Here is a 27,901-nt window from a genome sequence, read left to right as displayed (position 1 = left end):
TTTCTTCGGAGTAATATACTGGAGATTAGAATCATGTCCCAGAGAGTTTATTTTAGGAAATTCATGAAAAACTGCTTAATTGTAAAATCTACAGTAAAGATGTCAAGAAGATATCAAAGAAATTAGACAAAAAGTGTCAATTTAATGACTTCTAATTTCCCCTCATTTTTTACCAGATGACCTATAAATGAATTGACAATGTGTGTGTGTGTGTGTGTGTGTGTGTGTGTGTGTGTGTGTGTGTGTGTGTGTGTGTGAATGAGTGAGTGAGTGTGTGTGTGAGTAAGTGAGGGAGTGAGAGACAAAATTAGTGAGTGAGTGAGAGTGAGATTGAAAGAGATATTAAGAGAGTGAGACATAGTGAGAGAGAGGATTAGGGTTAGGGTGAGAGTGATTGAGAAAAAGAGAGAGAGAGAGAGGGCTAGGGTTAGTGAGTGAGAGAGAGAGGGCTAGGGTTAGTGAGTGAGAGAGAGAGAAGGTTAGAGTTAGTGAGTGTGAGTGAGAGAGAAGAGAGGGTTAGGGTTAGTGAGAGAGAGAGAGGGTTAGAGTTAGTGAGTGAGTGAGAGAGAGAGAGAGAAGGTTAGAGTTAGTGAGTGTGAGTGAGAGAGAGAGAGAGAGAGAGAGAGAGAGAGGGTTAGTTAGGGTGAGTGAGAGAGAGAGAGAGGGTTAGGGTTAGTGAGTGTGAGTGAGAGGGTTAGGGTTAGTGAGTGTGAGTGAGTGAGAGAGAGAGGGTTAGGGTTAGTGAGTGTGAGTGAGAGAGAGGGTTAGGGTTAGTGAGTGTGTGAGAGAGAGAGGGTTAGGGTTAGTGAGTGTGAGTGAGAGAGAGGGTTAGGGTTAGTGAGTGTGAGAGAGAGAGAGGGTTAGGGTTAGTGAGTGTGAGTGAGAGAGAGAGATAGGGTTAGGGTTAGTGAGTGTGAGTGAATGAGAGAGAGAGGGTTAGGGTTAGTGAGTGTGAGAGAGAGAGAGGGTTAGGGTTAGTGAGTGTGAGAGAGAGAGAGGGTTAGGGTTAGTGAGTGTGAGTGAGAGAGAGAGAGGGTTACGGGCAGTGAGCGTGTGTGAGAGAGAGAGAGCTCACTCACTCACATCACTGTGCACTTCTTGGCAGTCTGCTTGAGCTCCTCGATAGTGGCCTGTGCTTTGTCCTTCACCGAGTCCAGGTCCAGGTTCTGGATGCTGGCCAGCTGCCCGATAACTGAGTCCTTCACTTCCTCCTCGTTGTCTTCCGCGATCATCTTGGCCAGCTCTTTTGGCAGCTCCACTTCATTACCTGCCAGCTGGATCTGAGTGTCGTCCAGCTCGTTCTGAAGTGAGGACAGACAGGGGCACCTTGCATTGGCCACTTTAAACTTCAGCTAATCATTTACCTGCCATGAACATCCATTCACTAGATATGTATGAATTATGTAGCTTGGAAAGAAACACATTTTCAATTAAACCCATCTGGTAGTACGCTATATTAAAGAATTCTCTGTTTGAAAGCAGAGAATTCTTTCAGATTGTCTTGCACTTCCTCTGCCATTTGAACCCGGAGAGTGGCATTGTCCCCATCCCTTGTGGATCTTTTCCCTTTCAGTAACAAACCAGCTGCTTCCCCCAAGACAGTGCTGGGAGGAAATTACATTGGAAATGAAGCTGCAGCAGAATTTCTGGCAGTAGACCTGCACAGTGAATGAATATTTGACTGATGTATTTATTACATTCATCAGTGTTTCAGGGGAACAGATAGAGGGTTACACTCTGCTGTACCTGCTGTAGATTAGACACGATTCTGAGAGCTCTATTGAGGTCACAGGGGTGCTTAAAACTCACTTTAAAACTGTCACCAGGACGTGATGGCTTTAAAAACAATGAAGCTAAACAACAAATATATTACTTAAGATAACTCAAACACATATTCTACCCCATCTCTAAAGGTAGAGTAGATAAGCTCTACAAAATGAAATAACTTTCTCACCCAGGTACCATTCATGGTATGTAGTTTCCAATTCTTATATTTCTTCTGTTTTTTTTTTTTAATTACATTGCCTGTTTGAGCTCAGCATGGGTCATGGCAATATATTTCAACTAAGACCATTGAACCAGGCTTCAGCTGTGCCAGCTGCCCTATGGACAATTGCATTGTAATGTGCTGCATGAGTAAATCTGCAGGTATGAGATGTCTAATGGGTTTGTAATGTGCTGCATGAGTAAATCTGCAGGTATGAGCTGTCTGTTGGGTTTTTAATGACCTGCATGAGTAAATCTGCAGGTATGAGATGTCTAATGGGTTTGTAATATGCTGCATGAGTAAATCTGCAGGTATGAGATGCCTGATTGGTATGTAATGACCTGCATGAGTAAATCTGCAGGTATGAGGTGTCTGATGGGTTTGTAATGTGCTGTGTGAGTAAATATGCAGGTATGAGATGTCTGTTGGGTTTTTAATGACCTGCATGAGTAAATCTGCAGGAATGAGATGTCTGTTGGGTTTGTAATGTGCTGCATGAGTAAATCTGCAGGTATGAGATGTCTAATGGGTTTGTAATGTGCTGCATGAGTAAATCTGCAGGTATCAGATGTCTGATGGGTTTGTAATGTGCTGTGTGAGTAAATCTGCAGGTATGAGATGTCTGTTGGGTTTTTAATGACCTGCATGAGTAAATCTGCAGGTATGAGATGTCTAATGGGTTTGTAATGTGCTGCATGAGTAATTCTGCAGGTATGAGATGCCTGATTGGTATGTAATGACCTGCATGAGTAAATCTGCAGGTATGAGGTGTCTGATGGGTTTGTAATGTGCTGTGTGAGTAAATCTGGAGGTATAAGATGTCTGATGGGTTTGTAATGTGCTGCATGAGTAAATCTGCAGGTATGAGATGCCTGATTGGTATGTAATGACCTGCATGAGTAAATCTGCAGATATGAGATGTCTGATGGGTTTGTAATGTGCTGCATGAGTAAATCTGCAGGTATGAGATGTCTGATTGGTATGTAATGACCTGCATGAGTAAATCTGCAGGTATGAGATGTCTGATGGGTTTGTAATGTGCTGCATGAGTACATTTGCAGGTATGAGATGTCTGATTGGTATGTAATGACCTGCATGAGTAAATCTGCAGGTATGAGATGTCTGATAGGTTTGTAATGTGCTGCATGAGTACATTTGCAGGTATGAGATGTCTGATGGGTTTGTAATGTGCTGCATGAGTACATTTGCAGGTATGAGATGTCTGATTGGTATGTAATGACCTGCATGAGTAAATCTGCAGGTATGAGATGTCTGATAGGTTTGTAATGTGCTGCATGAGTACATTTGCAGGTATGAGATGTCTGATGGGTTTGTAATGTGCTGCATGAGTACATTTGCAGGTATGAGATGTGATTGGTATGTAATGACCTGATTGGTATGAGATGTAATGTGCTGCATGAGTAAATCTGCAGGTATGAGATGTCTGATGGGTTTGTAATGTGCTGCATGAGTAAATCTGCAGGTATGAGATGCCTGATTGGTATGTAATGACCTGCATGAGTAAATCTGCAGGTATGAGATGTCTGATGGGTTTGTAATGTGCTGCATGAGTACATTTGCAGGTATGAGATGTCTGATTGGTATGTAATGACCTGCATGAGTAAATCTGCAGGTATGAGATGTCTGATAGGTTTGTAATGTGCTGCATGAGTACATTTGCAGGTATGAGATGTCTGATGGGTTTGTAATGTGCTGCATGAGTACATTTGCAGGTATGAGATGCCTGATTGGTATGTAATGACCTGCATGAGTAAATCTGGAGGTATGAGATGTCTGATGGGTTTGTAATGTGCTGCATGAGTAAATCTGCAGGTATGAGATGCCTGATTGGTATGTAATGACCTGCATGAGTAAATCTGCAGGTATGAGATGTCTGATGGGTTTGTAATGTGCTGCATGAGTACATTTGCAGGTATGAGATGCCTGATGGGTTTGTAATGTGCTGCATGAGTACATTTGCAGGTATGAGATGCCTGATGGGTTTGTAATGTGCTGCATGAGTACATTTGCAGGTATGAGATGTCTAAATCATGAATATCCTGCATGCTGCGTAAGCGAAAGAATGATTCCCTTTAGTAAATCCTTTTATTTCTACTAATTCTGGAACATAATAATCAGATGTTTGTTATGCTGTCAAAAAATAAATGCAAACATTACAATAAATATGATCCTGTTGTTTCAATGTACAGGTTTGTGCATGTTCTGTGATTATGATATGTGTATAATAAATATGTTACCTTTGGGAGTCTGTACTTATCCCGGAAATGACTTCGTACTGTGGCTCTCTCTGCCTTCTTCTGTGCAAAACTAGCATCCCGCTCCATCCTGAGAAGACAATATTTTAAAATGATTTTAGCTCAGTGGTTAGAGAAAGAGTTGGGTTGCAGTGTGGAAGTCAGTGGGTTTGAGTAGCTCAGTGGTTAGAGAAAGCGCTGGGCTGCAGTTTGAAAGGCAGTGGGTTTGAGTAGCTGTGGTTAGAGAAAGCGCTGGGCTGCAGTGTAAATGGCAGTGGGTTTGAGTAGCTCAGTGGATAGAGAAAGCGCTGAGCTGCAGTGTGAATGGCAGTGGGTTTGAGTAGCTCAGTGGATAGAGAAAGCGCTGGGCTGCAGTGTGAATGGCAGTGGGTTTGAGTAGCTGTGGTTAGAGAAAGCGCTGGGCTGCAGTGTGGAAGGCAGTGAGGTTGAGTATCTCAGTGTTTAGAGTGCTTGGCTGCTGTTGAACTTAATTATAATTTATACAACTAATTCAGAGAAAGGGGCTATGGCTTATGAAATAATTACATCATTCTTAACTATCTTGAAATTCTGTAGTTTTGAAAACACCTTACAGAAAATATTTGACCTGGTACCATACTAGGTTAAAGGAGCTGTGTTTTTAAGTCTTTCTTTGAGGTAGTGTTGCACTTCCTATTGTTAACAACCAGCAGCTTCCCCTAATAACTGACATGCTTTGCAGCCAAGACAGTGACATGGCTTGACCACCGAGAAGAAAGGCATGCAAACAGGGACCATTCTAGATTCTTATGTTCTTATATTCTGATTCATTGACAGGAAGCTGCTGCTAAACACCTCCTATTGCAGGATGTGTATTATATAGTAATGCTGCCAGGGTCAGACTGGCGTGCTGCCCGGTTAAACTGACACACATAATTCCTTGGCCTTTTGATGGGGACGCAGTGCATTGCTTTTAAAGCCGATTTTTGTTTGTTGTTTGCTTGTTTTATTGTGGCCTGGTTTCAGTAGTTCCCTCTGTCTGAGCTCTGTAATCAGTTTTTCTTCATTTTTTAAATCATACATGTCCAGCCCCTCTTTCTGGCTGATGGTTGACAGCATTTTGAAAGCTCTTTATAGGAACCCTTCAATCAACTTGCCTGGGGATTAACAATCGGGATTTCTTCTACTTATCTGGCATTTGTAAAACTGAACATAAAATTATCATGAGCAAAGTATCTGTACATTGAGAGTGTTTGCAGGACACACCGCTACACTGAGAGGCTCTGACACACCACTACACTGAGAGGCTCTGATACACCACTACACTGAGAGGCTCTGACACACCACTGACAGGCTCTGACACACCACTACACTGACAGGCTCTGACACACCACTACACTGAGAGGCTCTGACACACCACTACACTGACAGGCTCTGATACACCACTACACTGAGAGGCTCTGATACACCACTACACTGAGATGCTCTGACAAACCACTACACTGAGAGGCTCTGACACACCGCCACACTGACAGGCTCTGATACACCACTACACTGAGAGGCTCTGATACACCGCTACACTGACAGGGTCTGACACACCACTACACTGACAGGCTCTGACACACCGCTACACTGAGAGGCTCTGACACACCGCTACACTGAGAGGGTCTGACACACCACTACACTGACAGGCTCTGACACACCACTACACCGACAGGCTCTGATACACCACTACACTGAGAGGCTCTGACACACCGCTACACTGAGAGGGTCTGACACACCACTACACTGACAGGCTCTGACACACCACTACACTGACAGGCTCTGATACACCACTACACTGAGAGGCTCTGACACACCGCTACACTGAAAGGGTCTGACACACCACTACACTGACAGGCTCTGACACACCACTACACTGACAGGCTCTGATACACCACTACACTGAGAGGCTGTGATACACCACTACACTGAGAGGCTGTGATACACCACTACACTGAGAGGCTACACTGAAAGTGTTTGCAGGACACACCGCTACACTGAGAGTGTTTGTAGGCCCACACCACCTTGACTCCTGTCAAAGATCCTTTCTTCTTATCTTGCACTGACCTTGGGTGCCATGTAATCACACTGCTTGTAAAGGACTGCCGCTAGACTGATGGCAAACCTTTTAGCATGCAAAATTACATAAGGGTCAGTGTGCACCCACTTCAAAATTACATAAGGGTCAGTGTGCACCCTCTTCAAAACTACATAAGGGTCAGTGTGCACCCATTGTGACATAAGCGCTAGCTCAGCTGATTTATCAATGCATGGAATTACCACTGAGAAGTACAGCAGGACATACCTAATTTGTTATAATTAGTTGTAAGCCATTTGATACATTTCTCTAGTTTCATGCTAAGTGTTTTTTTCCGTTGTGACTGTGGACTATGTTATTTTTATGTGCTTATTTTGCTTCAGTACTGTTCCCCCTTATAAACGATTATGACAATAAATCTGAATAGTAACACCATAGCTGTGTTATAAAACATAGAACATACACTGTAAGGCCCAGAGAGGTACAGTAAAGCATAATAACAAATATGGTTAAGCTGGGTATAACCATGGGAAAAGCACAGGGAAGCTGCGGAATTACAAATAATAAATGCGGTATCTTTAATTAGGACAGTCCCCGCATATCAGGTCTGCCAGCATGGACCCTGCAGCCTCTTTCAGGTTATAAAGGGCCCTGAAGTTTAAGAATCTTAAACGGGAAACGTCTTTCTTCCTGAGCGCACTGATTTGTCAGCATCCTAGCTCTCAGAATGCTGTATCCTCCCTCATAGCAGTAGTGCAAGTGATACCATTCTACTCGAAGTGACTGGGTTTGCCTGGACTCCAGCCGTGCAAAGCATATATTATCATATAATAATAACTGGGGAGGATTTTTTGTTAAATGATCATATTATCTAGATGCATGTAGCATCCCCTCAGATGGGCATTAAATTCTCATATCCTACACTACCTTATGCGTTATTCTCTCTATATCACACAGTACCCAATGCATTATTCTCTATTTATTGAAAAACAGTGAAACTTCTCTGATAGCCAGTCAACGGACCAACAAAAATTGGCCTTAATTAGAGGGTGGCCTTACTTCTGGAGATACACAGTTGAAACATTTGCAAAATAATATTAGTAAGATGTTAATTATTTTAGTTGTCTTTGCAAACTGCTTTAATGGACTGTTTTACTTTTAGTTATTTATGCAAGTGAATTACAGCATGCACATGTTTACAGCATGTTAGAGAGGTTACAAGGAGACATAGTATACAGCATGTTAGATATATTACAAGGGTACATAGTATACAGCATGTTGAGAGGCAGCAAGGCGACATTGCTTACAGCATGTTAGAGAGGTTACAATGAGACACAGTTTACAGCATGTTAGATATATTACAAGGGTACATAGTTTACAGCATGTTACACAGGCTGCAAGGAGACATAGTTTACAGCATGCTGAGAGGGTGCAATGAGACATAGTTTACATCATGTTTGAGGGGTTACAATGAGACATACAATACCAGTCAAAAGTTTGAGTACACTTGCTGGAAACTAGGTTTTTTTCATAATTGCATATGTTTCTTAAATACTTGAAAATGAAAACACATTATACAAAATTATATAAAAACAAAACATAAGGAGTATCAAAGCAATGTTCAAGAAAATTGAAAATTGTCTCTAAATCTTGGATTCCTCAAAATAGCCACCCTTTGCCTTAATAACAGCCTCACAAACACGAGGCATTCGGTTAACGAGTTTCAGCAGGAAATCACCCGACATGTCTTCCCAGCTCTTCTGCAGCAATTCCCAGAGATGTAGGGCACTTGTGGGTAGCTTTGCTTTGACTCTTCTGTCCAGTTCGTCTCAAATAAGTTCTATGGGATTGAGGTCTGGAGACTTGGCAGGACAGGTCATTAGAGTGAGTTGTCCTTCATTTTCTTTCTTTGGCAGATAGTTCTTGCACAACTTTGAGGTGTGTTTCGGGTCATTATCTTGCTGAAGAATGAAGGACTGACCAACTAGCCGTAATCCTCCTCGTAATGGCATGCCTCTGAAGTATGCTGTGATAGCCATGCTGGTTGAGCTTGCCATGGACTTGGTAAAGATCACCAACTCTGTCACCAGCAAAGCAACACCAGACCATGACACTGCCTTCTCTATGCTTGACAGTGGGAACCGCCATGCAGAACTCATGCGCTCACCCTCTCTGCGTCTTACAAAAACTCGACGGTTGGACCCAAATATTTCAAATTTTGACTCATCGGTCCATAAGACTGATTACCACTCCTCAAATGTGCAGTTTCTGTGTTTTTTGGCACATGCAAGTCTGTTCCTCTTATTCTGCACTCTTAACAATGGTTTCTTTCCACAATTCTTCCAGTTAGGCCAGCTTCATGCAATCTCCTCTGAACAGTTGATGTTGAAACATCTGTAATTCTAGTAGCATTTAGCTGAGCTTGTATTTCAGGGGCAGTTAATCGCCAGTTTCACAGACTTGTGACTCGAATGAACTTGTTCTCTGATTCTGAGGTCAGCCTTGGCCTGCCTGACAGTGTTCAGTCCTCATGAGTGCCAGTTTCTTCAAATCTTTTGATGGTCTTGGCCACAGCAGTTACAGACACTTGCAAAGTTCTTGTGATTTGTCTTAAAGATTTACCTCATTTCTTAAAGTAATTACAGATTGTCTTTTTTCTTTGCATAACTGAATGTATTTTGCCATTTTCTGCTCTCACATTCAGGAATGACAAATTTGTGCCTATGTTGACAAAAGGTTAATTAGGTAACATGCTAGTTAACTCAGAGAAGATATGACAAAGACACTTTTATACTTAGACAAGTGTTCTAACACCATGTTATACACATTTAAGACTTTAAACTGACTTAGGCTTCAAACTGAAATCCCCTTGCTTTGGGTGGCCATGTCATTGAAATTGACAAGATTTACATTTTCATTTAAAAATTTAATTTTTGAATGTAATTCACTTATGATTATCAGCTTATAGAAGTACATGTATCATATAATGAAGTATTAAGTGTTTATAGACAAGTTTATACAGTTAAAACCATAGATAATCATGAAAAACCTGGTTTCAAGCAGGTGTACTCAAACTTTTGACTGATACTGTAGTTTACAGCATGTTGAGAGGCTGCAAGGAGACATAGTTTATACCATGTTAGAGAGGTTACAAGGAGACATTGTTTACAGCATGTTAGAGAGACTGCAAGCAGACATAGTCTACAGCATGCTAGAGTGGTTACAAGGAAAATTGTTTACAGCATGTTAGAGAAGTTACAAGGAGACATATTATTCAGAGTTAGTTATACAGTTTACAGCATGTTGAGAGCCTGCAAGGAGACATAGTTTACAGCATATTAGAGAGGTTACAAGGGGACATAGTTTGCTGCATGTTGAGAGGCTGCAAGGAGACATAGTTTACAGCATGTTAGAGAGGTTATAATCATAAGTCTGGGACTGCTGATGGTGGCCTCAATATTGAATGCGTTTAGGTTGTCATCAATATGAGCAAGTCAGGACAGGAGATTCCTGCATACATTCACAGTGTCTCAAACTGGAGAGTTCATCATCTGAAATATGGATCGAGAATCGGGTTGCTGTAGGGCTACTCTGCAATGGAGAAAGCACTGGAATGCGGTAGGATGAACATGGTTTCCACCTGAACTTCCAATGTGATCCACAGGGGGGTGCTGTTTTCCACCGTCCAGAGATTTTGATCCATATGCTGTTCAATGTGTTTTCCATATGCTTCAATTACATCACAATTCTCAAGGAAATGCATAGGAGGCAGTTTTAGTTATTGAACTTTCTAAATGCAGTTCTGCCATGTTGTTGCTCCTACGATTAGAAAAGAACTTGGTAAGGACATGTTTTAGTTACTGGGCTCTATGGTCAAGCAATTCACTACAGGGTGACTTCATCTCTCAGGATCATGAAACCATGACCTGCTTCCACAGTTTGTACATGTTTGTAAGGGTGATCTGGTCAGATTATTACCCTTAATTGATGCTAAAGGAAGAGCCAGGCTAAAGGAAGAGCCAGGCTACCTGTCAATCAAGTCTCTGGTACAAGCAGTGCACAGTATATGTATAGGGTTAAGAGCCAGGGCTACTTGTCAATCACGTCTCTGGTACAAGCAGTGCACAATATACGTTTAGGGTTAAGAGCCAGGGCTACCTGTCAATCGCATCTCTGTCACTAGCTGTGCACAGTAGATGGCGCTTGCTCTTACAACTATTGCTTTGCTGATCTACATTACATAGCTGCAGTATTGAAATGAATACAATATATGAGTAAAAGGCATTAATGAATTCTAAAGCACTTGAATGGTATAGGTGGTTGGAGTTTATTCTACAATCCATTAACCATCCCTGAAGCAGCTTCAACTAGCTTAGCCTTTTCACTGTCCATTGTTTTGGTATGTTTTCATATTAATATTGAAAGATCATTAGCAGCCCTGAGGGGACCCATACAGAGGTGAGAGCTGCTCTGTACTGAGGGGTGAGTGAAGAGTGCTGCGGATCCACGCAGAGGTGAGAGCTGCTCTGTACTGAGGGGTGAGTGAAGAGTGCTGCGGATCCACGCAGAGGTGAGAGCTGCTCTGTACTGAGGGGTGAGTGAAGAGTGCTGCAGACCCATGCAGAGGTGAGAGCTGCTCTGTACTGAGGGGTGAGTGAAGAGTGCTGCGGATCCACGCAGAGGTGAGAGCTGCTCTGTACTGAGGGGTGAGTGAAGAGTGCTGGGGACCCACGCAGAGGTGAGAGCTGCTCTGTACGGAGGGGTAAGTGAAGAGTGCTGGGGACCCCCGCAGAGGTGAGAGCTGCTCTGTACTGAGGGGTGAGTGAAGAGTGCTGCAGACCCACGCAGAGGTGAGAGCTGCTCTGTACTGAGGGGTGAGTGAAGAGTGCTGCAGACCCACGTGGTGAGAGCTGCTCTGTAATGATCAAATATTGCCAAATTTAGGTGTGCAAAGTTGGTAGAGACCTATCCCAATTGATTCACAGCTATGATTGCTGCCAAACGTGCTTCCACCAAGTATTAACTCAGGGGGTGGAGATTTATCCAATTATGATCTTTCAGTTTTGTATTTTTAATATATAATTTTTTCTCAAAAAAAACATTTTTCTCCTTAACAGTGTGTAGATAAGTGGAAAAAAATCCTCATTTAAATGCATGAAACTCTGAGGCAATGACAAAACAAAATGTGAAAAAAGTTCAAGGGGGTGTAGACTTTCTATAGGCACTGTATATGGCTTTTATTTGAGTCTCATCTCATATCTTATTTGACTCAAATGGTCATGTCTTACTAGTTATTAATAACGATAGTTTGATTTTTTAAATTGTTTTATATTTTCATTTTTTTAATCTGGATAAAAAAATATTTTGAAACTATTTTGCTATGCATTGTGACAAGAGGGTAAATTCACTTGGGCTTATTTGGGATTGAGTACATTTTTCAATATTTTGTGGAGAATTGAGTTTTGGATAATGGATTTCAGATCCATTTTTTGATAGATTCTGTCATTTTTATGTCAAAAGCACATCATGTACAATGTGTGCCTGTGCTTCATTGTGACTGAATGGTAACACTTTGAAATAAGTGTCTGTAATTGCAATGTAAGTGACACATGATTGCCTACTGATTTCAACTGAAATTGCTATTGAATTCAAGTCACAAGCGTGATTAATGATATACTTTTCATGTATTCATAACATACCCTTAATCCGCATCAAATAATAATAATAATAATAATAATAAATAATAAATAATAATAATAATAATAATCTGTATATAGCCGCCTTTCACAGTGGACCACCATCGCAAAGCGCTTTAAAAGATACAAGGCTATTTACAAAATACGAGATCATGAACAGACACTTATTTTAATGTTACCGACTGAATAAACATAAACGCGCGGTGCATGTGCACAAGCCAACGATGTGAAGCGGGCGGGGTTCTAGTATAACTGCCAGAGAGAACACCAAACTTAGACAAACAGTCGGCTCGCTTTCTCCATTTCTGAGCACGCCTCCCCTGACTTGCACCACGGTCACTGGTAATTCACACAGCGGGTTTGATTGCACATCGCTAGCAGTGGCCGAGAGCAAGACGCTTCATTTTCAGCAATTAGATACCGCGCTACGGACAGAGTTCAGCTGTCTGCTGGCTTATTAAACCTGTACTGCGGTGCATAGTGAAAAAGCAATCCCGTGTCTCTGGGTCGAAAGCGGGTTAAGGATTTGGGCTTTAATTAAATGTACGAACAAATCTCCAGGCCGATAATATATGTCTATATATATATATATAAATGCATGAATATATACATATATATTCCCAGCGACAGCGAGTGGGAGAAGTACAGGCGTGGAAAAGTACAGAGCAGTTTGAAAGCAGGTTGACGGCTGCAGAAGAAACTAAACTTAAAAAAAAAAAAAAAAAAAAAAAAAAAAAAACCCTCAACATGGTCTTCAAGCCAGTAATCTGTGACACCTGCTTGATGTGGGAAATCCGAAAAAACCCAGCGGAGCTAAACCAAGTGCTGCGCCATCCAGGACTTGCATAAACTAGTAAGTATGCTAGAAATGGAGCTGGTAGAAGTGAGACAGCAACAGGATCTTGAGGAACTGGCACACCCACAATTCATGGAAGTCTGCATCACCCCTAACAGACTGAAAGCCACCAGGGAGACAGAAGGTCAGAACAGCTGGGTTCAGGTAGGCAGAAGCAGGGAAAAAAAGAAACTTTGTCAAACACAACCACCAGAAATCAAAACAACCAACAAATTTGAGTCACTTCAGAATTTTGATGAGCAGAACCAACAACAAGAGAACGAAAGGAACAACATCCAGGACCCTATTAACAGTGGTGACCAGACAGCAAAAAGAAGGGAGGTCATGATTGTTGGGGACTCCATATTGAGAAACACAGCAAGTTCAATTCGCAGTTTGGACCCCCTTACTACAACAGTGTGCTGCCTTCCGGGAGCCTCGGTCAAGCACATCACTGAGAACGTGGACAGGCTCCTAGAACGAACAGGAGACGACACGGTAGTAGTCGTCCACATCGGTACAAACAACATTGGAAGAGACAGACCAAAATCCCTGCAAAACAAATTCAGAGAGCTAGGAAGGAAATTAAAAGAGAAAACCAAAACTGTGGTATTTTCTGGTATACTACCGGCACCTTGCAAAGGACCATATGGAGAGCTGGAAATAATTAATCAAGACGCATGGCTGAAGACGTGGTGCACACGGGAAGGCTTCACCTATCTTGATCATTGGACCACATTCTACAACGAGGACTATCTGTATAGACGGGATGGACTGCACTTAAATAACAAGGGAACCAGTCTACTTGGAGAAAAAATCCTCGAGCAGGTTCAGAAGCATTTAAACTAGAAAGGAAGGGGGGAGAAATCAACAAAAAAACAGAAGGGAGACCGCATCAAAACAAGAACAACAACTCAGGTAAGACAACCATTACATGTATTTATCTAAATGCTAGAAGTATCAGAAACAAAATTATAGAACTTGAAGCTAATGCATTAACAAGTAACTATGATGTGATAGGTGTTACAGAAACTTGGTTGTCTGAGAGTGATGGGGACGAATATAATATTTGTGGGTATACACTGTATAGGAAAGACAGGCAGGACAGAAGAGGAGGAGGGGTAGCGCTATACATAAGAAACAGTCTTGAAGCCCAGGTGTTAAACCTGGACAAAGAAAATAAAGCCGAATCAATATGGGTCAGAATAACGGACAAAAATTCAAAGGGTATAATAATAGGAGCATGCTATAGACCGCCTGTGAAAGGGGTGTGGGTAATTCACTGACCAGGAGACAGACAGGTGTATTCGGGAAACACCACACAGGTGCCCAGTTTTATTTTAGACCGGTTATTTTTTTTTTTCTCTCCGGCAGAGGGCACTGTTGACCGTGGGCTGCCTATCAACGATGATAGACAGCACCACGGAAATACCACAGCTGGTACACGAACAGCAAGTGCACTCGCAGGTGCTCAAAGAAATAATAATGAAAACAGAAGGCGAAAAGAACAAGGGAAAATAAAACAGTAATAAAACTACAAATAAAAGGTGCTGCACTCGGCAGCGTTATCCCGGTCGCCGCTACCCGCACGACCCGGATCACCGTCCTACTCTCTCGGCTATCTCGCCTGCTCTTTCACAATACGCCGGGGTCTGCCCAAGGGTTCCCCGCTCTCTCTCTCTGTCTCGCTGATTCCCGGTCCCGAATCAAAGTGTCCGCACCCTTAGCGCGTCTAAGTGGGCAGACCTGAGGAAACAACAGAGCGTTATTTTATAGGACCGACAATCACCCAAGACCCGCCTCTCGGCCATTCAGAGAGGGGGAAAGTCCACACTCACACTTTCCCACCTCCCCGTGTCACTGCCATGACTCACAGGCGGTTGTTGGGCGACTGCCGCCCTCTTCCTGCAGCCCGTGAACACGCCAGCAGAGTCAGCACAGATCTCTCCCTGTTACATATCCTTCCCCTCAGAATGACACCACCGGTTCATTCGAAAATCTTACACCCCCATGCCTTCCCGAGAGTGCAACCCAAAGGGCATGGTCCTGAATTGGTACAACCCGAAGGGAGTCGAAAATGCCGTCCTCTCTCTAGATTCCGGAGTCAGGGGTATCTGCCAGTACCCCTTCGTTAAATCCAGTGTCGTCATAAAATGAGCCGTGCCTAGACGCTCCAGCAACTCATCTACTCGGGGCATCGGATAAGCGTCAAATTTCGATTTCTCATTGATTCGTCTGAAATCAATGCAAAATCGAGTTGACCCGTCTGGCTTATCGACTAAAACGATCGGACTGTTCCAGTCACTTTGGGACTCTTCTATTACCCCCAGTCTCAGCATTTCGTCAATTTCCGCTTTTATTACCTGTCTTTTACGCTCAGGTATACGGTACGGCCTCTGGCGAACTAGCGCCCCCGGCTCAATATCAATGTGATGATGGGCTACTCGAGTCTGCCCCGGGACTGAAGAGAACACGTCAGGAAACTCCGCCACCAGACCGCGAGCCTGACATTTCTGCGTTGGTGTCAGATTCTCAGCAATCTGTACCGATCCTTTTCTTGCCAACACAGAAAGATCAGGTCCCAGGTCCGTGACGTCATCTGCATGCGCCACTAACAACGCCTCTGGCTGTAACCAAGGCTTTAAAAGATTGATATGGTAAATGTGTTTCTCTGTCCGTCGCTCCGGCTGGCAGATCTCATAGTCCACCTTCCCAACCTGGCGTGTAACCTCAAAGGGTCCTTGCCACTTAGCCAAGAGTTTCGACTCAGAACTGGGTAATAATAGAAGTACCTTATCCCCCGGCTGAAATGTGCGCAACCGGGCTCCTCGGTTATATTGTGTCTCCTGTCTGTGCTGCGCCTGCTGCAAATTGTCATGCGCCCATTTCCCAACAGACTCAAGACGTTTGCGCAGGTCCAACACATACCGGACGGTATTGGTCGAATTGTCCTGCTGCTCCTCCCACATCTCTCTGACCAGATCGAGCACGCCCCGGGGTCTCCGCCCATACAACAGCTCGAATGGTGAAAACCCCGTAGAAGCCTGGGGAACCTCTCTGATCGCAAAGAGAAGGGGAGGAATCAGCTGGTCCCAGTAACGCACATCACTACGAATAAATCTGCGCAACATGTTCTTAAGGGTCTTATTAAAGCGTTCCACCAAACCGTCTGTCTGAGGATGAAACACAGAGGTCCTAATGGTCTTAATTCCCAAAAGCTTACATGTTCCGCGGATTAGCCGGGACATAAAATTGGTGCCTTGATCGGTTAGTATCTCTTTGGGAATCCCCACCCGGGAGAAAACCTTCACAAGCTCGTTGGCAACAGACTTAGCGGACATAGATCGGAGGGGAATTGCCTCTGGATAACGCGTAGCGTAATCCAGAATGACAAGTAGGTGGGTGTATCCTGCCGCACTCCTTTCTAGTGGCCCAACTATGTCCATCCCAATACGCTCAAATGGAGCTTCCACTAGGGGCAAAGGCACCAGAGGGGCTCGTGGAACGGCTCTAGGGCTGGCCCTTTGACATTCCCCACAACGCTCACAAAACCGCTTGACATCGCCATCCAGCCCCAGCCAGAAGAACCGTTACACAAGCCTTGCTTTAGTTTTATCCCTTCCCAAATTACCAGACAGGGAAATAGTGTTAGCCAGCTGCAACAAATCCTCCTTAAAGGGCTGAGGAATGAGCAACTGATGACGCACTTCACCGGTCTGGGGTAATTTATCAACACGGTACAGTAGGTCTCGATCAATTTCAAAGTGGGGGTACGTGGCGGCGCGTCTGGGCTCGACCACCCGACCATTAACCACCGCTGCTTGGTCAAAGAGCCTGCCCAGCACGTCGTCACGCCCTTGCTCGAGTCGGAAGTCACGGGAGCGAGCTAAGAAATCAGCTCCCATGGCTTCCAACTCGGGGTCAGGTCGGTCCCGAGCAGAGGCAGCCGAGCCAGACCCCTGCGCTGGCTCCGCGACCTCCCCCCCGGACTCTTCACCAACCGCCCCCACCTGAAACTTCTCCGACTCCCTCCATTGCCAGCCCTCATTCTTAGCGATCCGACGCTCCCGTTTAGTTTTACGGGGTTTAAATCTATGGCAAAACCATTCTGGATCGCGAAAGGGAAAAATCTCTCCAATTACTTCCTCTTTCTTAGCCAATAAAGAAGACGGGGCTGTCAGAGCAGCCAACCAATCTTTAAACTGCTCACAGTCCCGCCCCAGAACTACTGGTACCGGCAATCGAGGACATAATCCTACCTGCACCTGCGTCACCTGCTGGCCAATAGTCATACACACATTTATCTTGGGATAGGAGCGGACATCCCCATGAATACATTTAATATGCACCCGTCCCAATATACGTTTATGCCCCGGTGAGATTAGGCTCTCCTGTACTAGAGACTGACCACACCCTGAATCCAGGAGAGCCTGGGTTTTTGTACCATCCACTGTCACAGGAATAACAAAACCCGTGTGCTGAAGTGACTGAGGTAATTGAACGTGCTTACCTGGTCGGCTGAGGTCACACTCCATCACGGGGCAGTCCCGGGCGAGGTGGCCCACCTCCCTGCACGTCCAACACCTCGGTGGGCTGGTTTCTCTCCCCGAAGTTTTGGAAAGAGGGGAAAACACTGGAGCCATAAAAGGGGCCCGCCGATAAGGCGTCCGCGCGAGACCCCGGTCCGACACTGCAGCAGCCCGTGGGTATCCCCACCCTGCCCCAGTACCCGGGCCGGGAGCTCCCGCCGACACCCCCCGACCAAATCCTGGACTACCCCTTCCCCCCAGTCCCTTCGCCCTTTCCGGGGCCAGTTGATGGGACGATCCAGCAGCCACACTCCTCCCGGGCAGTTTCGCAGGCGTTGGCTCCGCTGCCTGGTACTGCTCGGCCAGTTCGACCGCCCGGTCCAGCGTGTCCGGCGCCTGCCGCTGGACCCACAGCCGAGGTCCCGAGGCTAGACACTCCAGGAAGCGCTCCACCACGATCATTTCCACCACCCTGGCTTTGGTGTTTAGGTCAGGATTCAACCAACCCAGGGCGTAATCCTTCAGCCGGTGGGCGATGGCTCGTGGGTGTTCCCCGGCCGCAAACTGCTCCTCCCGGAATTTCTTCCGGTAGCCCTCCGGTGTGGCCCCCACACGATTTAGGATGGCTGCCTTCAGCCAGGGTAATCCAACATGTGCTCCGGGGACAGCGTCCTCGCAGCTGCTTGAGCCTCCCCGGTGAGTTGGGGCAACACATAGCTAGCCCACTGGGCTTGGGGCCACCTGGCCGAGATCGCCATAGCCTTGAACACCTCCAAGTAGGCGTCAGGTCGATCCTCGGCCGTCATTTTGGTGGGTCTCTGGATGGAGTGGTCTGGAGCTGCGGGTCTAGCCGCCCCCTGTACTGCCGCGGTGAGCGTCTGGCGCAGGAGGTCCATCATTGCGGCAAACTGAGTCGCATCCATCGCTAGTCTGCTCCTTCTCTAGCTGCACTGCTTGGGGCAGTGCCAGTGAATCCCACTTCTGACACCACGTGTGGAAGGGGTGTGGGTAATTCACTGACCAGGAGACAGACAGGTGTATTCGGGAAACACCACACAGGTGCCCAGTTTTATTTTAGACCGGTTATTTTTTTCCTCTCCGGCAGAGGGCACTGTTGACCGTGGGCTGCCTATCAACGATGATAGACAGCACCACGGAAATACCACAGCTGGTACACGAACCGCAAATGCACTCGCAGGTGCTCAAAGAAATAATAATGAAAAAAGAAGGTGAAAAGAACAAGGGAAAATAAAACAGTAATAAAACTACAAATAAAAGGTGCTGCACTCGGCAGCGTTATCCCGGTCGCCGCTACCCGCACGACCCGGATCACCGTCCTACTCTCTCGGCTATCTCGCCTGCTCTTTCACAATACGCCGGGGTCTGCCCAAGGGTTCCCCGCTCTCTCTCTCTGTCTCGCTGATTCCCGGTCCCGAATCAAAGTGTCCGCACCCTTAGCGCGTCTAAGTGGGCAGACCTGAGGAAACAACAGAGCGTTATTTTATAGGACCGACAATCACCCAAGACCCGCCTCTCGGCCATTCAGAGAGGGGGAAAGTCCACACTCACACTTTCCCACCTCCCCGTGTCACTGCCATGACTCACAGGCGGTTGTTGGGCGACTGCCGCCCTCTTCCTGCAGCCCGTGAACACGCCAGCAGAGTCAGCACAGATCTCTCCCTGTTACACCGCCATATTCAGATGGTGAGCAAAATAATCTGTTATACAGTGACATTAGAAATGCGTGTAGCAAAGGAGAAGCCATACTAATGGGGGATTTCAACTTCCCCCATATAAAATGGGAAAACCCGGTGGGTAGCGCGAAGGATGAAATAGAAATGGTGGAAATGATAAATGACTGCATCCTAACACAATTTGTCAAGGCACCGACTAGAAGGGAGGCATGCCTTGATTTAGTCTTTTCAAATAACGAAGACAGACTAGCTAAAACAGAGGTCAGAGAACCACTGGCAAACTCAGACCACAACATGGTCTCATTTGAAATGTTTTTTAAAACCCCAAAAGTAATGACTAAAGGTAAGGTTTACAATTTTAGAAAAGCAAACTATGAAGGTATGAAACAGAGACTAACAGAAGTAGACTGGATTAAAATAGAGAAAACACCCACAGAAGAAGGATGGTTGTTCTTCAAAAATGTAGTACTAGAGGCGCAAAACAATTAAATCCCTAAAGTAGACAAATCTAAATGTAAAACTAAATTGCCAAAATGGTTTAATAGATCAATTAAAAAAATATTCAGTGAAAAAAGGCACTTTATAGAGCATTAAAAAAGGACCAAAAAGAAAGTACGCAGAAAGAGTACACGGAACTGCAAACGCAAGTCAAAAAGGAAGTTAGAAAGGCCAAGAGAGAAATAGAAATGAACATTGCTAAGGGAGCTAAAACCAATTCCAAAATGTTTTTCCAATATTACAACAGCAAGAGAACGTTCAAAGAGGAGATTAAATGTTTAAGAGATACAAATGGCAAAAATGGCAAATATTTTAAATGGTTACTTTTCACAAGTTTTTACAAAGGAAGATACTGCCAACATGCCCCACATGTCATCCAGTTCCTATCCAGTTTTAAATAACTTTAGCATAACTGAGGCAGAAGTGTTAAAGGGACTAGGAGCTCTTAAAATAAACAAATCCCCTGGGCCGGATGAGATCCTCCCAGTAGTACTCAAAGAAATGAAAGAAGTTATTTACAAACCGCTAACCAAGATCATGCAGCAGTCTCTTGACACAGGGGTGGTACCGACAGACTGGAAAATTGCAAACGTAATACCGATCCACAAAAAGGGAAACAAAACTGAACCAGGTAACTACAGACCAGTAAGCCTGACTTCTATTATATGCAAACTTATGGAAACTATAATAAGATCCAAAATGGAAAATTACCTATATGGTAACAGGGTCCTGGGAGACAGTCAACATGGTTTTAGGAAAGGGAGATCGTGTCTAACTAACTTGCTTGATTTTTTTGAGGATGCAACATCGATAATGGATAATTGCAAAGCATATGACATGGTTTATTTAGATTTCCAGAAAGCTTTTGACAAAGTCCCGGCACAAAAGATTAATTCTCAAACTGAACGCAGTTGGGATTCAAGGAAACACATGTACATGGATTAGGGAGTGGTTAACATGTAGAAAACAGAAAGTACTGATTAGAGGAAAAACCTCAGAATGGAGTGTGGTAACCAGTGGTGTACCACAGGGATCAGTATTAGGTCCTCTGCTATTCCTAATCTACATTAATGATTTAGATTCTGGTATAGTAAGCAAACTTGTTAAATTTGCAGACGACACAAAAGTAGGAGGAGTGGCAAACACTGTTGCAGCAGCAAAGGTCATTCAAAATGATCTAGACAAGATTCAGAACTGGGCAGACACATGGCAAATGACATTTAATAGAGAAAAGTGTAAGGTACTGCACGCAGGAAATAAAAAATGTACATTATAAATATCATATGGGAGATACTGAAATTGGAGAAGGAATCTATGAAAAAGACCTAGGAGTTTTTGTTGACTCAGAAATGTCTTCATCTAGACAATGTGGGGAAGCTATAAAAAAGGCTAACAAGATGCTCGGATACATTGTGAAATGTGTCGAATTTAAATCAAGGGAAGTAATGTTAAAACTGTACAATGCACTAGTAAGACCTCATCTTGAATATTGTGTTCAGTTCTGGTCACCTCGCTATAAAAAAGATATTGCTGCGCTAGAAAGAGTGCAAAGAAGAGCGACCAGAATTATTCCGGGCTTAAAAGGCATGTCATATGGAGACAGGCTAAAAGAATTGAATCTGTTCAGTCTTGAACAAAGAAGACTACGTGGCGACCTAATTCAAGCATTCAAAATTCTAAAAGGTATTGACAATGTCGCCCCAAGGGACTTTTTCAGCCTGAAAAAAGAAACAAGGACCAGCGGTCACAAATGGAGATTAGACAAAGGGGCATTCAGAACAGAAAATAGGAGGCACTTTTTTACACAGAGAATTGTGAGGGTCTGGAATCAACTCCCCAGTAATGTTGTTGAAGCTGACACTCTGGGATCCTTCAAGAAGCTGCTTGATGAGATTCTGGGATCAATAAGCTACTAACAACCAAACGAACAAGATGGGCCGAATGGCCTCCTCTCTTTTGTAAACTTTCTTATGTTCTTATATATATTTTAGCTCAAAGAGCTAGCTGCCCAACGTTTCGATATGTTGTACATATCTTTCTCAAGGGAGCCTGTGTTTGAACCAAAACATTGGAGGTATTTATAGGTGTTTGACAGCATGACAACTACCTGTTATTGTTTATATTCAAATCCATGATTTATTCCTACATGATGTAATGGTTTTCTATATGTGACATCACTTTTACTTATATCTTTAAATCTATATTAATTCTAATTAACATTATTTTATTAAACTTATATTTATATTATCATGCAATGCTGGCTCTGAGGATCAGCCTTGATATGGTCTCCCCAGAACATCAGCATGCACAACTTTTTGTTTATTTAATTATTTTTAACTTTTATATATTTATTGGAATTAATTAGTTCATTCTTTTCTGTTGAGTCCTGCTGGCATAATTGTGTTCAGTCTATTTATCCATTTACTTTCTTTTATTCTTCTATATGTCGCATTGTCTAATTTTAGTTGTTCTAATACTACAAACTTTACATCATTTATGTCATGTCCTTGACTGGTGAAGTGCTGTACTATTGGTTCATTCATTTTTTTTTATTTCTAATTAATGAAAGGTGGTTCTGAATTATTTTATATAAAGTTGTTCCAGTCTCTCCAACATATTTTATTTCATCACATTTTTCACAGGCTATTCCATAAACAACATTGCTATTTTTACAGTAGATATTAGTTTTTAGTGGATATGTGGTGTTCTTATGTTTAAGTATATTTCTACTTTTGTCTATGTATTTACAAACTTTACATGTACTAGTGCAAGTATTTGTAGAACCTATTCTGTCAATTATTCTTTTATGTTTACTGTGAACTAGAATATCACCTAAATTAGCTTCTCTTTTGAATGCTACAACTGGGGCCTTAAGAAACACTTTTTTCAATTTTTCTGAATTATGTAGAATACGCAAGTGTTTCCAAACTATCTTAGAAATATTGGGCAAAAGTTTAGAGTGTGTCATTACTAATGGGACTCTCTTGACCTTTTTAGCTCTATATAGACCTTTTTTCTCTCTCTCTCTCTCTCTCTCTCTCTCTCTCTCTCTCTCTCTCTCTCTCTCTCTCTCTCTCTCTCTCTCTCTCTCTTATATATATATATATATATATATATATATATATATTATATATATATATATATATATATATATATAGATATTATATATTATATATCTATATAGTTCTGGGTCCTCACCCAGGAGTAGGTTCATCTAAATCTATTGATTTCCTGCAGCATAAAACAAAATCATTCTACTGTATGAGGGTCATAAATACAACAATAATTGCACAATTGAGAGACACTATAATATATACACTTGTATATTGCTTCTATTATATATTTTTTGTTTTGTTATTTATAATTCATGAATAAAAAGTATGCACAATGTATAATTTCTCATATAAAAAAGTAAACTATATATTTTATCACTTTTTTAAAATTACTTTTTATACTGCATAAAATGGGTAATATGAGAGTTTAAGAATAATTTTACAATGTTAGTTTTTGTTTCTTACTTTGAAAGCATAATTCATATTTTAATTACGGTATCCTGATAAATGTACATGATATGTATTTTTTTTTTTTTTTTTTGTATAAAACATACTAACAGATCTCTTCTGAACTGTAAATGAATTGGACGTCTTTCCTTGTGTTTTTGCACTTGATTATATTACGTTGTGTTTCTAGCGTCCCTTACTGTATTTTGCAGTTACCACTATTCTTCCATTGACAACGAAAAAGTTAACATTGTTAGTGATTTAGTATTCTATGTTGTAGTTTAACCGGAGTACTGTTCCTCCTTGATTTAAAATAATATCGAAATACACTATATAATTTATTGTACCGGAAAGTGCATTGAAATAAATAATATAACCCCATGTGTTCATTATATACTGTGTGCGTTTCATTAGACCATTTCCATGCCACTCGGCACTTTTTAATTCCTGGAAATCGTGTAGAAAATATTTCGCCTTAAATCGACGTAAACGTTTCAGGAACCCACTACCTCTCTGAAACAACTGTGCAGACAGGGCGGGTGAGCGGAAGCGTGAGGTGAGTGTTCTCGACCCGGGTTAGCCTTAAGCAGTTTTAAACACTCCCCCGCCACCAACCCTGGGCGCATTGACCATGTCCGAACACACTAAGCTCCAAAAACAACTGGGCGCATTGACCGCGCCCGCACACACAAAGCAAACTCCCAACCACTTACTTTTCCACCACCAGCTGCTTATGGTACTCCTCAAACTCTTCCGTAGTCATCCCTTGTGCCGCCGCTTCACAGCTCTCGCCTTCGGCTTTCTCGTCACCCCGTCCTAAACCTGTGGTCAGATTCTTCAACTGACCGCCCACCATGGACTTCAACATGAACGCCATCGCCCAGCAGAAAGGGAGCTGATCAAACTCTGCGCCCGAAACAGTTCGCACCCGAGCCTAGAGACTGCGCCCTCTATCACAGAGCAACTGTTTCAGCACCAAAGGTTGCGGGCAGTTGTGCTTCCAGTGTCCTCGTACTCGAAAGCCGGGGTGGGTGAGCAGCAGATTAAGTTGTCTGTTGCCTTTGTGATGAGCAGCTCAGATAAGCCTCTGGTTCTAGAATGCAGGATTAAGGAGGGTTCTGATGACGCTGCGCTCACACATGTTATGTCGTTATTTACCTCTAGATAGATATATTTAATTCAGATCAGGAGCTGCAAATTCAAAAGCGAGTTACACTGACAGGCGCACATTGCAATGTTCTCATACACGCAAATATCTATTTAAAAAGACACTGCTATCACATGTTATAAAACAGCAAGGTACACATAACCTGGGTTTTATTATTCCGTGAAATATAAATAACCCAACAGCAGATTAAATAGGGCCAGTGGCCTGGGGAATTGAAGTGAGTTTTTCCAGATGTGCTCTATTAGCACAATGTGACTGGTGTGATATGTTTTGACGTCATGCACGATTACTGTTTATATTTCCACAATACTGAGTAAACACAACTCGGGGGAAATGTGACGAGCATATTCAGTGCCGCCGAAAGCAAAGAAAACTGCAACCAGGGAAGGGCTTGCGTATAATTATATTTGATGCGGTGCTGCTTAAACTTCAATAGATATCTTTGCGCTGTTCTTATCAGTCAGAACGCTTCACGTTTACGTTGTCAAAGGTTTTTTGACTGCTGCATAGCAAATGTACAGACCAGTCCTGTATATGCGAGTGGAATGATGCGTTGCAGTTAGCCTCCACTATGACTTGACAGTGGACCATGATATTGCTAATGATGAGGAGAATAATAATACTTCATTTTTTTTTGCCATTTAAAAAAAAACAAAACAAAACAAAAAAAACCCCGCTTATATTAGAAACCAATTGTCCGGCAAAACTGAGCTAAAAAGTCAATTCCTTTAACACTTATCTTAGTGGGTTTTAATGTAACTTTAAAATTCATGTTTTTGTATTATGTGTACTGTTATTTAAAAAAGGTAATTTAATGGCAGTTATATGTATGATATGCTATACAATTGTATTGTGATTTGTTCTTTTTTTCTGCTATGTACTGTACAGTGCTTTGCCATATGTTTGTATAAAAAACGCTCTATAAATGCAATGAATAAATAAATGTGTTTATACATGCCTGGACGTCTATGCCAGTCTATCTTTGTAAAGTCTGTGCAGTCAAACTGATTAAGTGGAGAGACAGAAATGGATGCATGGTGACAGTGAATGGAGGGGACTTTATTAGGTGTTCACCAGTAATAACTTCACACAGTAAGCAATTCTACATGCCACTTCTACAAAATAAATGCATTGAGGTGGCAGAAAGTAAAAGCAAATCTACAGCACTATGGAAAGGTGAGCTATTCCGAAAGAGGGAAAGAATCCCAATCTTAGGCAGTCTGTACCATACCTGTCAACACTGACTTTTCAAAATAAGTGAACTTTTGTAAACTGAAATCTCAGTGGCATAACTGAAGGGCATACCTACATAAGACAAAGGCATACAGCTATTATACTTTATTACTTCCTTCAAATTACTTTTAAAAAGGAAAAGTATCAAACAGTAAAACAATCATGCCATGGTTCCCAATCTCATGCTCTTTGGGCCCCTGTGGTTCATATTGTGCTGTAGGTGTAGGCAGCAACCTATACAGTACACAGGCCCAGCTGGTGTTGTACTTTCATCACACAGCACACCTAAAGTCTCAGTTTGGTACTACACATTGACCTCGACATCAAAGGACAAGCTATGGCACCTATTTTATAACAAAAAAAAAAAAAAAAAAATGAATTCAAGAAGTTCATCATAAAAAAATAGTAAAAAAAAAATAAAAAAAAAGTTAAAATAACAACATTGTAGCAATAGAGGTGGAACCTATTGTTATGGATACTGTTTCCTGTTAAAGGTTCCTAGTCTTTGAGAGCAATATAGTGTGACACACATATGTGCACGCAGATAAGTGGGTGTTGTTGTAAGATCTGGCTGTAAAAAATAAAGTGTTATTTCTTATTGGTTCCATTTGGGAGTTTGTCTAATTACTACCTACACTGTCCCATTAGCTTGAAACAAATGTGACATTGCAACACACTACACTGCGCATATGGAGTGGATCAATGCCACTATCAGTAACATGTCATTGTCAACAATCTAATTTAAATGAACACACTATTGCTGTGTATAAACACATGTTATCAGTGAATCTGAATTTCTAAAGCAATATTGATGCTGAAATTGTAATAGAAATGCTTTAAAAGGCAGGCCATATGTAGACAGGCTAAAAAGAATTAAACAAAGAAGACTACGCAGCGATCTGATTCAAGCTTTAAAAAGTCTAAAAGTTATTGACAATGTCGACCTAGGGGACCTTTTTGACCTGAAAAAAGAAACAAGGACCAGGGGTCATAAATGGAGATTAAATAGAGGGGCATTCAGAACAGAAATTAGGAGGTACTTTTTTACACAGAGGATTGTGGGAGTGTGGAACCAACTCCCCAGTAGTGTTGTTGAAGCTGATTGAAGCTGACACTATGGGATCCTTCAAGAAGATGCTTGATGAGATTCTGGGCTCAATAAGGTACTAACGACCAAATGAGCAAGATGGGTCATTTGTAAGCTTTCTTATGTTCTTATCTTTCACTATTGTGTGACTTTTAGACTTTTCTGCAAGTCTGCTACAGACTTGCTGAACTAGTCACAACATGCAAAGGTCTCTGCATATGTAACATTTTTTATCTCTGTTTTTCCTATGGCAATGAAAGATGTTATTGAAGAGTTGGTTTTCTGATCGTCACTGGCTTTGGTGTTTTTGTGATCTCTTGTGCTTACCACAAACATCATCATTCTTGCTCCTACCGTTAAAATCAGTCCTGCATAGTTTACAGAAAGTAAGTATTTTTCCACCATTGTGTAGGATTATGCGAAAATATGTTGTGGTCCAAGAAGCTTGAGATTTGTGTCAATATTTTAGTTTTTTTTTTACCGGACCAGGAGGGCTTGTTGCACGCGCAGCAATCGTAGATGCCAGAACCCCTCCCCATTCAACTTTTAGATGAATGCAAGAAAACCTTTAGAATTGCCTGTAAGACCTCTGGAAAAAAAATGATTTAGTATAAAGGCTCAAGTTCCTGTTTTTATGAATGTAAACAAAAACAATTAGGTTGTTGAAACGTTGAATATATACTGAATTTATTAAGAGACAACTAATGCAAATAACACTGAAATCCAACTTGAAATACTATCAGAAGCACTTTGTATTAAGTCCTATTACAGTAGATTCTTGTTAATTGCATAGCCTAGGTGCCGACTGTAACAGTTTTATGCAATTACCAGCAAGTGCAATGTCAGTAACATATACAATGTAGTGCATCGATTACCTGATAATTTCATACAATTGTAAAGTACATTTCTTTCTTCTAGTTAAATGCATAAAACTATTAAGCACACATGATATGCATTTCACAGGAATTTACTGCATGTGCATTTCCAAAGGGAATGTGCTTCATTTTTTATTTTTTTTAAGTTAAGAGGAATATGCAATTATCATGGATGCAATTCATTGGAATGCACTGTGGTGTATAATTCTTAAACATACAGTAATATTATATTGGCACACCATGGCTACATTGTAAAAAAAAAAAAAAAAAAAAAAAAAAAAAAATTAAAAAAATCTATAAATGTAGTTTTGTCTTCATTTTCCTGAATAGATATTCACTGACTGACACAACACTTAAACACTGCTCTTACAACAAAATACATTTCCTTTACAAGAAGTATTAGGCCCTCACCTGTGATCCTCACTCAATTAATATGTACAGTAGCACAGACTCTGTGTGCCTAGTAATCCTAATACTTGCTGTAT

The 27,901-nt window shown here is 42.3% G+C and overlaps 1 protein-coding gene across 1 annotated transcript; it reads right to left on the bottom strand.

Moving 5' to 3' along the window:
• Positions 1-999: 999 nt before the first annotated feature.
• On the bottom strand, positions 1,000-24,217 carry cplx3a (complexin 3a). The gene is made up of 3 exons (XM_041226087.1): positions 23,767-24,217; positions 4,246-4,333; positions 1,000-1,301 (listed from the first exon to the last, which is right to left on the bottom strand). Exons 1-3 carry the CDS (start codon positions 23,928-23,930, stop codon positions 1,080-1,082), a joined length of 474 nt encoding a protein of 157 aa, XP_041082021.1. The 5' UTR covers positions 23,931-24,217; the 3' UTR covers positions 1,000-1,079.
• Positions 24,218-27,901: the final 3,684 nt, after the last annotated feature.

The sequence above is a fragment of the Polyodon spathula genome, chromosome 24 (genome assembly GCF_017654505.1).
Source record: "Polyodon spathula isolate WHYD16114869_AA chromosome 24, ASM1765450v1, whole genome shotgun sequence".
NCBI lineage: Eukaryota > Metazoa > Chordata > Actinopteri > Acipenseriformes > Polyodontidae > Polyodon > Polyodon spathula.
This window is presented reverse-complemented; position numbering and strand designations above follow the sequence as displayed.

Bases quoted from the DNA above. Each gene is read 5' to 3' on its own strand.
- cplx3a (XM_041226087.1), bottom strand. From the start codon at position 23,930: ATGGCGTTCATGTTGAAGTCCATGGTGGGCGGTCAGTTGAAGAATCTG. The intron at 4,334-23,766 runs GTAAGTGGTTGG...TTGTCTTCTCAG, and splicing joins AAGCAGCTGGTGGTGGAAAA to GATGGAGCGGGATGCTAGTT. The intron at 1,302-4,245 runs GTAACATATTTA...TCCTCACTTCAG, and splicing joins ATAAGTACAGACTCCCAAAG to AACGAGCTGGACGACACTCA.